The sequence below is a fragment of a genome, unplaced genomic scaffold (assembly GCF_019419815.1).
Source record: "Pyrus x bretschneideri cultivar Hongxiangsu unplaced genomic scaffold, Pyrus_bretschneideri_v1 Contig14, whole genome shotgun sequence".
Lineage (NCBI taxonomy): Eukaryota > Viridiplantae > Streptophyta > Magnoliopsida > Rosales > Rosaceae > Pyrus > Pyrus x bretschneideri.
The window spans coordinates 3,052,791-3,063,765 of NW_025999435.1; the positions used below are offsets into that span (position 1 = coordinate 3,052,791).

Here is a 10,975-nt window from a genome sequence, read left to right on the forward strand (position 1 = left end):
GACAATATCGTGCTACGGTGGTGCCCCGGGTCTGGGAAGTGATCCGCCCCGGGCCGGGATGTGACAGGCTGTGTTGGAAGTAAAAATGGGTTTGTAAATAGAACTATTCTTTTGTAAAATCATGTTTATAGCTTACTCAATTTCAATAGAGATTATCATTTAATGTATATTTTATAGAGGATAGGTAATAAATAATACGTTTTATGCTAAAAATTATAAATTAGTTCTATCTACAATCATTTTTTTATCATATTCTTTAAAGAAAAAGGTCATTTACCCTATGTAATTTAGCATTTGTGCTTCTTACTCAAGAAAAGAAAAATAATTTCTTTAAATCCACAATTAAATCTTTGTCTCCACAATTCCTTAATTTCTGTTGCGATTTTCCAATAAATGTCACCTTTGGTACTTTCTTAATCTCTATATTATTCTTGATTTAATTAGTAGGTTAATTATTTATATGGTCCATGAATTTATCGGTTAGGGTTATTGTGACATCCCACATCGTCCAGGGGAGTGATCCTTATATGTATATTCTCATCCCTACCTAGCACGAGGCTTTTTGGGAGCTCATCGGCTTCGGGTTCCATGGGAACTTCGAAGTTAAGCGAGAAAGGGGCTTGAGCAATCCCATGATGGGTGACCCACTGGGAAGTTGCTCGTGAGTTCCCAAAAACAAAACCGTGAGGGAATGGTAAGCCCAAAGCGGACAATATTGTGCTACGGTGGTGGACCGGGCCCGGAAAATGATTCGCCCCGGGCTGGGATGTGATAATTTGGTATCAGAGGGACAATATCGTGCTACGGTGGTGGAGCGGGGCCGAGAAGTGATCCGCCCCGGGCCGGGATGTGACAATTTGGTATCAGAGCCTAACCCTGGCCGTGGTGTGCCGACGAAGACGTCGGGCTCCTAAGGGGGGTGGATTGTGACATCCCACATTGCCCAGGGGAGTAATCCTTATATGTATATTCCCATCCCTACCTAGCACGATGCGTTTTGGGAGCTCACTGGCTTCGGGTTCCATAGGAACTCCGAAGTTAAGCAAGAAGGGGGTTAGAGCATTCCCATGATGGGTGACCCACTGGGAAGTTGCTCGTGAGTTCCCAAAAACAAAACCGTGAGGGAATGGTAAGCCCAAAGCGGACAATATCATGCTACGGTGGTGGAGCGGGCTCGGGAAATGATCCGCCCCAGGCCGGGATGTGACAGTTATGATTTTGAGAATAGTTTATATTATATTGTTGTTCTTTTATATTGATTATTATATAAGTTTATACAAGCAAAAAATAAACATATGATTTTATAGTACTATTTTCAATTAGCCCACCCAAGGAAAAAATCTTGGCTCCGCCCTTGTTGGCTTGCTAACTACATTGAATATGGAGCAAGAAATATTTTCTTATGAGCAAGACAAGGCTAGAGATGAAGTAAAGACGAGAAAAAGGAAATTAAACAGGCAAGAGATGCAAGAAGAGAATGATGAGGATATTATGTTCCGAAGCCTCGAAATATATCCCCTAATTCAAAACATTTTAGAGAAGTGAAAAAAAGGTTTTCCAACGAAGACGAGGAAATTTCATACACTACAAGAAAAGAGGGAGCAAAGCACCACTGATTTTATTCTCTAAATTTAATTAATTTTTAGTTTGTTAAAATTAATTATTCTTATTGTATGCTATAATTTTGTCTTGTATTTGAAATAATTTATTAAAATCATAAATTATTTTATTTTCCAAAAATAAACTTTACAAAATTCCCATTTATTTTCAGAAAATTATAATTATAATTTTTTAATGGTAATCGGCGGGACCCTTCGCCCTTCCCCTTCCTATATGTGTCACCATAAAAGGGCAAAGCAAAGAGCGAAGGGAAGGCGAATCTCAAGCGGTTTCGATAGTCAGAGCTTAACCTGTTATACTCGGAATCGTATTTCTCGGAGCGAATTCTCACGAAGGTACACAGTTCTTCTCATCTCTCATCTCATCGTTTGGTTTCCGAGAAAATTTGCGAGGAACGAATAGGAACGCAGAATTAACTTTTATTTTTGAACATTTATTTCATCCCATAGAAATTTCAATTGATTGTCTGTAAAAAAAGGACACTTGAATTTGTATTTTCCTTAATTTTGCAAATTTCGCTTGGCAACTTGATTGATTGTTGATCTTGCGGGAAAATTTGAGTAGAATCTGAGAGTATTTTTCGCAATCAGAAGTGGGAAATTAATTTGGCTAATTGGGTAGAAATTGGGATTCTTTGATACGTGTTTAGCTGGATCATTTTGATTATTAATATAAAAAAAATTAGACAAGAAATATGAACTGAAATTTGATCTTAGTCTAGGTGTTAGTTTGTGTGTACCCTAATTATGCAGTAATTGAATGTTTAGCTGAATTATGTGATAATTTAGTTCACTGAGGTTTATCGGAGGGAAAGTACTCAACGAGGTAGATGCATTATGAATTGGGGTTAAACCCCTTGGTTCTACCGAATCATGTGAAGTTATGAACATTCAATTATTTGTTAGTATACACTTGCCAGTAAAGGTGACCCGTGGATTGCGGTTGATTTTTCTGAAATGGTTTAATAATGATTTTAGCGCAGTGACATTCTAGAATTCATACAGCCGATCCCACTTAGTGGAAAAAGGCTTTGTTGTTGTTGTTGTTATCGTTGTTGGTTTAATATTGATTTTAGAATGGTAAATGGTTGCAGGGAATTCAATAGTTGATATTTTGACTACAATTACTTTTTGACGCTTATATATCCAAACATTAGCATCCTATTGTTTATTTGTTAACATGAGTTTAATTTCTTTCAAATTCTTCCATAAAGTGTGAGATTTCTATTTTGTACTATCAATCATTGATAGCCAGTAATTTGAGATACAATGAGCTTTGTTTTTTGTTTTTTTTTGTCTAGATATTTTATTTTATTAAGAAAATATATTTTTGCAAGAGGCCTTTGTGATAGGTTTTTCCTTTTTTGATCTAATTTATCCTTCTAGTATACTTCTGGGTGGACCCCTACATGTCTTGTACCGTTCAGTAATAGTGATTCTTGAATGTTTGACTCCAGCCATCTTTTTCTAATCTATATGTTGCCTTGTCCATGTTTATTTCTGTATACCTTGTGTTTTCTGTTGCATATAAAATTAAACATTCTTTGTAATCTACAGGTTTTATTGAAAATTTGGAATTTTTTCTGAAGACATGGAACAGTCTCTCACCTCTCTTACATACAAAGGTTCCATACCTGAAGCAATAACTGAAGCAAAGAAGCAGAGGAAACTCTTTGTTGTGTATATTTCAGGTGAATGATTCTTCTTTTGATTTGGTTTGATTTTTTTTTCTTTTGTCTTGTTTTGTTTTTGTATTTACCTGCAGAAAATGTGGTGGTGGTTCTTTGCATTAGTTTAGTAGTTCTGAGAGACTTTCACTATTCTACGGGATGAAGGGGACTATATTGCTGAATTTTTAGCTGATTAGCAGTAATAATAAACTGTTTAATGCATAAGTCAATTCTTCTCTTGGGTCACCGTGTTCATACTGTTTCTCCTGAACTTCATAATTTGTTCTATTTTCTATCAAAGGAAAGAAAGACAGAAAAGTAGTATGAAGGGATGGGCTAGAGTGTTGAAAGAGAGAGAAAAAAAAAAAAAGAGAGAGAGGAAACTTATTTCTCAAAATGATATAGTTTTAATTAATTTTATAACTTAAAATTATTTCTTAAAAGTTAAAATAAGGCTGTTTAACTAGTAAAGGATTAAAGTATTCCATAGATTGACATTGCAGTAGTACAGATATTTGTGCACCTAGTATCTTCCCACATTCTCACTTTATACATAGTATTAGTAATTCTGTTTATGCTGTATTTTGTGCGTTTATAATGCACCTTCTGTCTTGTCGTGAGTTACAATATTAATGTAATCGACGGCCACACGTAATTTATGAAGAATGAATAAACTTGCACATATTACATTTCCTTTTTCCTTTTGTTTTTTATACTGTACAAATATATGTAATTATTGACTTTGTTATTACGCTTAATATGTATATTCATTTGTTTTTGTTTTGTGGATCTTCAGGTAAAAATGACGAGTCTAGTCGTTTGGAAAATTCTACATGGACTGATCTAAATGTAAGTTGTGTTCCCTTTCTTTTAGTTTTCTATTTCCTTATAAATTTGTTTCATTTTTATATTCCTGCTTTGTATGTTTTTCTTATGTTAATGTTTTGATTCAGGTGGCGGACTCAGTAGAAAAGTACTGCATTTTATTGCATATCCCTGAAGAAAGCACTGATGCTGCTAATTTTTCTGCAATATGTATCCTTTTACAAAAAGACGACAGTGCCTAATTCCTTCGGAAGTTGTCCTGCTGAGCTATTGTCATGCTGCCACATGATAATCTGAATCAACTAGAGGGGAAATACATTGTTTGCAGGTTATGCTGACCAAAATCTTAAAGAAACATTGTAGTAATTCATTAGGATTGTAGCTGTCTTTTCTCTTTGTAGGATGATCAAGAAACTGCTGTTTCTACTGTATGCTTACCCCCAACATCCCAAGCTTTGGGCAGTGGCCAAGTTGGGCCATAGTCTCATGGCACCTCGTTCAGAGATATTAGGAACTACTGTTATTCCCTATTCTGATACTAATCTCCCTTATTAACGAGTCCACCACCTTCTTATTTGCAATTGCTTTTCCTTTGTACCTGTCTATCTCATTTTATAAATCCAGAACATTCACCTTCCTGCAGAAAGGAGGAGTGAAGAAAATCCATGAGGTGTCGGAATTAATTGTAACTTGAAGTTGCAGCTTTCCTATGTTGTAGTTTTGAGTTGGTAGTTTTAAATTCTGTGGTTATTTGTTTATTATTTTCCTTTTTTATTCACTATTGCTAGTTTCAGTGACTGGTGAAGCTGTTTTATATGTTGCACATGCCAGTTGGCACATTTGCAATTTTCTAAATTACATGTTTTGTGTACGGCTTATTATAAGCTCTTTACATTAATTTAAAATCAAAAAGTCTATCCTTGCATCAACATGTCACAGACCCACAGAAATCTGTACCTTGTATAACAGCTATTGGATACAATGGTGTACAACTTTGGCAGAATGGTATGCTTTTTTCCGAATATTTTTAAGAATAATATACAGAGGAACACATAAGCATAGTTTAAGAATTTGGTTTGTCTTTTTAGAGGGTTTTCTCAGTGCTGAAGCTCTGGCGTCCAGTTTAGAGAAGGCATGGTTGGGTCTCCATATCCAGGTATATTTTCGTTGTTTTCTTATTGTAAATCATCCTATTTACTGTCAAATTTACTTTGAAAACACATCAATGCTTGGCAAGATGACATTTGTAATGAGTCTAATGACCTTGTTGTGCAAATGGCTTTGATCCCTTTTTTTTTTTTTTTTTGTTTTACAATTTATTGTAAAGGTTAAATTAGGTTTCAATTCTGTGTTTTATTTACGCCATGACATATAGTTATCCCCCTCTGACTGTCTTCAAAACCAAGATTGGGGTCAGTGTACTACGCTTCTCAACTCAGACTTGTCAAGATCAATTCGAATCATATCAAGTAAATTTCCCATTTTTCTCTTCTTTCATCTTTTGTTTACCACACCCTGCAGACACAAAACTAGGTATGAGAAAAATACCAAGGAAAAGGGGTAACCTGACTCACCCAGGTCAGTCTGGGTTGGCCTAGTTTTCACTTTTTGAATGGATTAGACCAGGCTGTTCTTTGAACAATATGATTAATCTGGCTCGGATTGTGCATTAAGTTATATGAACCGTAAAAACCAGCTTCAACTGGTTACCATTATATGTCAACATTTTATGTAGTTTGCATGCTGAAGACTTGAACCTGAGACCTGCGATGGCCAGCTTGTGTGCTTCACCCCTGGATAACTGTCAGCTTTGATTTTAAGCTACATCCGCATTGTATATATTGACTCTAGTGTTCGAGTATTTTTATAACAATAGCTCCAATCCCACAGAGACACACAACCAGTGCATAGTATCCATTGGACTCCCGACAATGTTCTGACTACTGATAGCTTCTTTTGAGATTGAACCTAAATAGTATGGAAACTATATCATGGGGTGATGTTTCAAGAGTGGGGAAGTGGTGAGAGCAAAGGGTCCGAAAAAGTGTCCTGGATATAGCTGGGTTGATGCACTAAGGGTTGTTCTTGAGTCCTTGGAAGAAGATTGCAGGTTGCACATTTATTGCTCATAGAGAAGCAAAGGTAGCAAAAACATAATTTCGCATATTTAGATGCATTTCTTGATGGGTAAATCTGAAAGCTTGCTTACGTGCATGTTGCAGTGCAAATGCATGTTGTGTGTCATTAAGAAAGAGATGTCAAGGTAGTTCTCAATATAGGATTTGGGTGTGGCGAAGCAAATCCTTAGAATGCGGAATAATTGGGGATAAACCCAAGAGCCTGCCCCATTACTCCGGTGGTGGATTCTCATGTTATCTCTCATAACAACCTCCTTGCCTGGACTGTCTGGGGTGCACACCGCATATCAACATATGACAATTTTCACAAGAAGGGGTTACACCTGCATTTAACTCCTATATTTCCATTTCTCCATCCAACTGTCACCTTGTGGATTATGAGCTGGTGCATGTTGCTTTGGCCTAGCTAAGTGAGGTGTATTTATCACATAGGCTTATGCCTTCTTGATCTCAAATTATTGTTTTTGAACACAAAATACTTGTCATTTTTTGAGCCCAATACTAGACAACCTGTCTGAACTCGAAATCAAATGGGTATGTAGGGTCATTTGTTCCAACTTTTAATTCGGTTTTAGGTTCTCTGAAAAAGTTCCGGATCAAATCGATTCTACGGCCTGTTAGGGCTTGAACCTGAACCTACCGGATTTGTGCTGACCTATTAGCTACTTTATCATGTAAGCGTTTGCAACATCAACATTATCTCCTCTTTGAAATCACTGTTAATGTTTGATGAATGCACATTAGCTGAGAAGCAGTAGGGATATCCATTTGATTTGTGACAATACTCTGCAGGTACTCTTGACCTTGGCTATATGCTCCAGAGCCTCACTCGTTATTTAGAGCTTACATGACCAATGACCATGCATTTTCTTACCTTAAATTTAAATGAAACAATGACCAGTATTATCTGATATTCAACTGTAGGAAACAACTGCAACTGTATTGAGTGCAGCTCTTGCTTCAAATAAATCCGAACCATCGACTTCTGGGGTTCCTAATGCTGTCTCAACTGGTGAAGAAAGTTCCTCAAGTAAAGCTGTTATCTCCGATGGAGGAAGTTCCTCAAGTACAGCAGTGGAGTCTCCCTTAATTGACACAAATGTTCAATCTCCAGACGCTATAGATGCTGCATCTGACACAGTGATGAAAAATAAAGGTCGTGATTGTAAAATTGAGGTACATATTGTTACCTGCATTCACTGCTTCATTAATCATTTAGTATTTGCCAACTTTATTAACTAGGACATGGACCTGTTTTTCTTTGATATAAATACAAGAAAAATAATGATTTAGGATACAAGACATTTTCAATATCTTGTGATGCTAATGGGTTAGAATGTGTTGGGGATGAACAGTCCAGCTCTTCCACCAAATCTGCCCAAGGAGTACATGATGTTGCTATGGAAGACCTGAACAAGTCTGGAGGTGATATTGTTAATCCTGTTGCTGAAGGTGGTTATAGTGGCCCAGAAACGACCACTGTTAATCATTCATGTGTCTCAGGAGAAGGTTCACAAGCAGTTAGTAATGTAAAATCTGAAGTTGTACAAGTTGATAAGGGTGAAGTTGAAGATGATAAGAAGGTTGAGACCTTCGAGAATTGTACGAGGGTCAGCAGATCAAGTGATGTTCACTTGAATATACGATTGCCCAATGGTGTCAGCCTGAAAGAGAAGTTTTCTATAACAAGCACCATGAGAATGGTTAAAAACTATGTTGATGAAAACCAAGGAAGTGGTATTGGCAACTATGATCTAGCCATCCCTTATCCTCGCAAGATATTCTGTGATCAAGGTAAGAAATTCTGGATCGTTATTACCTATCTTTCTAAGTGCGTTATCTGCTGAAAATTTGTATGTGGACTGGTGTCACTTGTGTTCCTTGTATCCTGAAGTTAATGTAAAATAGATAACACTGCCTTCTATCATACTATCCTTTGTTCTCTGGCCTGCTAGATTATGGGTGTTTCTTCTTGTGTTCATTTCTATCTGTTGTCCATGTACTTGCGAGCACAATGTAAATGCATTCTCGAACTAAGTTTGTGTGATGTGAAAATAGAATTATCCAATGATTTGGTGGTTCGTTTCTTCTTTGCCTGTTTAGATTATTATGTCTTAATATAAACCTTAACTTTTTATTGTGTTATGCAGATTTAAGCAAATCATTATCAGATTTGGGCCTGTTTGACAGGCAAGCATTGATAGTGGTTCCACGTCAGAAAGGGACTGGTTATCTGAGTGGGACATCTGCATTCTCTGACCAAACAGACTCGAGAAATACTGTTAGTTCCTCAGATGGAAGCAATGGGGGATATTTTTCATATGTGAAAAGACTTTTATCGTACTTTAATCCTCTTTCTTATCTGGGCAGTGGTGCTAGCTCATCAAGTTCGGGACAGCAATCCGAAAATGGCACATGGGAATATAGTGAGTTTCTGCTCTCTGCTGTGATGCTATAATGTTTCTTTTACATTCTCTTATTCAGCTTAGGAAACCTTTTTTATTTAGTGACTTTCGAGCATACAGAAATTTAGAACCCAAAAATCAAATAAAAGAAACTCTAATAATCTTGTATAATTTTGGCTTTTGTCGAAGAGTTGCATCTTGAATGGGGACGACTCCTCCATTTAGCTGATATTTACGATAGAAAGTAGAGCAGGGCATAAAATCCTTTAATAGGTCATAGTCTATCTTCTCCTTTTATGAACCAAGATATATAACATCTACTCTTAGAAATTTTATACATGACTGCTAGTTACCCGGGTTCACGTGGCTCCTTTCGTATTCGGTTGGGACATTGGGTTTAGTTTAGTTACTCTGGCTAGTAAAATGATGTCAATTGCTTGTTTGTGGTACCCAAACGAATCGTGTCAATTCAACACAGTAAGCACTCGCCTACTTGCATAGCGAGATTACCATGAGTCTTTGTTGTGCACTTTCTTTCCAAAGCAGCTTTTTGATTGAAGTTGCAGAGGTTGGCAATTGAATTTTCTGTTATACTGACAGTTTTGCTTTCTCATTAGGCCCAAACCCTACACGTCGGTATAGTGTCACTCAAAACGCTTCTACAAGTGGTAAAAGTGAGGAGAAAAAGAGCAGGAAGCCACCAGCATCTGGTTTTGGAAGTAACATTCACACTTTGAAACGTGACGAAGATGATGAGCGGTTCAGTGATAGAAATTCCTTCTGGAATGGTAATTCTACCGAGTATGGCGGCAACGATGATGGTAAATAATATATTCATACACCATACTGAGATATTTTAAACTCAACCCTGTGCTTGGCCACAGCTGCTTCACTGTCTGCTTTCTGCTTTGTAGATAATAAGTTCCACTGTTTGAGTTTTTGGTTAACGTTTAGTTGTTATTAACCGTATAGGAAGGGTTGTAACAATAATAAGTCCTGTGAAATAATTTGGAACTTGGCACAAAACGGAGCCTAGTGGTGTTTTAGAATTCATACAGCCGATCCCATTTAGTAGGATGGCCTGGTGGTGGTTGTTGTAAGGCTTTTTTTTAACTATGCCTTATGGAACTCTATTTCAACTTCATTTTGCCTCCTGCAATTCAAAAGTCGTCACTTAACTCCATGAAACTCATAGTTAGCTCTACTATGAGTTTCAGGGACAAAGTGGAGCGAACTATGAGTTTCAGGAGGGTAAAATAGTGATTTTTAAGTTACAGGGAATAAAGTGAGATTTAAAATCAAGTTCGAGGGAGCGTAGCTAAAACTACACCTTGTTGTAATGACCGATACTCCATGGTTGGTTTCGGCAGTTGGGAGTTTCATGTGTATAAGGGCTGGTTTGGTATTGCTGTGCTTTGAAAAAAAGCTGCTTCTGCTGTGCTGTGAGAATAAGCAGCTGTGAAATAAAGCAGCAGAGTGTTTGGTAAACTTTTTTGTAAAAGTGCTTTTGAAAAGAAAAAAGCAGTATTAGAGTGTTTGGTAAACTTTTATGTAAAACAGATGTGAAAAAAAGCCGGTTTTTCAAAGCTGGGTTTTGCAGCTTCTTGTTTTTGGTTTTTTTTCACCCAAAACTGTGAAAAAAAGCTGAAGCTGAGTGTTTACCAAACACAAAAACAGCTTCCAGCTTTTTTTTATAGCAGCTTTTTTCAGAATCACCTCAGTACCAAACGAGGTCTAAATCTCTCTGACAATTTTCAAAAATTTTGAGGCTCAAAGGTTCCTTGTGCTTTAATTTGCGCGTCGGACCACCCAACCTCAATACAAAGGGCAGTTTTGGGTGACTCATGAATTCCTAAAAGAATTTCTCAACACACCAAGTAATTTGCTATCATCGTCTTCCATTCCATGAACAATCAAACCCGCATGCAGACCTTCGTTCCCCCACCTCATTTTCACGCAATTTTTTTTTCTTATTACATCAATATTTAATTAGAGGGAGGGGGTTCGGCTAAGTCATACCATGAACAACCTCATTTGGTATCGAGTTTATCATCTACGAAATTCAAACTTAAACCTCTCGCTTTCAAGTAAAGATGAATACCATCAGATCGTAGTACTAAGTGACTTAGGCTTGGTTTGATACTGAAATGATTCTGAAAAAAGCTGGTATAAAAAAAAGTTGGGAGCTATTTTTGTGTTTGGTAAACATTCAGCTTCAGCTTTTTTTTCATAGTTTTTGGTGAAAAAAGCCAAAAACAAGAAGTTGCAAAACCTAGCTTTAAAAAACTGGTTTTTTTTTCATATATGTTTTACATAAA

General features: G+C 36.9%; 1 protein-coding gene across 1 annotated transcript; it reads left to right on the plus strand.

Annotated features, from left to right (window-relative positions):
• Positions 1 to 1,799: 1,799 nt before the first annotated feature.
• On the plus strand, positions 1,800 to 9,710 carry LOC103929929 (plant UBX domain-containing protein 11). Its single transcript, XM_048579767.1, has 11 exons — positions 1,800 to 1,955; positions 3,177 to 3,310; positions 4,086 to 4,138; positions 4,243 to 4,324; positions 5,054 to 5,119; positions 5,203 to 5,270; positions 7,177 to 7,428; positions 7,608 to 8,046; positions 8,403 to 8,678; positions 9,275 to 9,579; positions 9,634 to 9,710. Exons 2-10 carry the CDS (start codon positions 3,211 to 3,213, stop codon positions 9,484 to 9,486), a joined length of 1,548 nt encoding a protein of 515 aa, XP_048435724.1. The 5' UTR covers positions 1,800 to 1,955; positions 3,177 to 3,210; the 3' UTR covers positions 9,487 to 9,579; positions 9,634 to 9,710.
• Positions 9,711 to 10,975: the final 1,265 nt, after the last annotated feature.

Excerpts from the sequence above, each read along its gene's own strand:
- LOC103929929 (XM_048579767.1), top strand. The coding sequence starts at position 3,211 with ATGGAACAGTCTCTCACCTCTCTTACATACAAAGGTTCCATACCTGAA. Across the intron at positions 4,325-5,053 it reads TGCTAATTTTTCTGCAATAT|ACCCACAGAAATCTGTACCT; the intron begins GTATCCTTTTAC and ends AACATGTCACAG. Across the intron at positions 8,679-9,274 it reads AAATGGCACATGGGAATATA|GCCCAAACCCTACACGTCGG; the intron begins GTGAGTTTCTGC and ends CTTTCTCATTAG.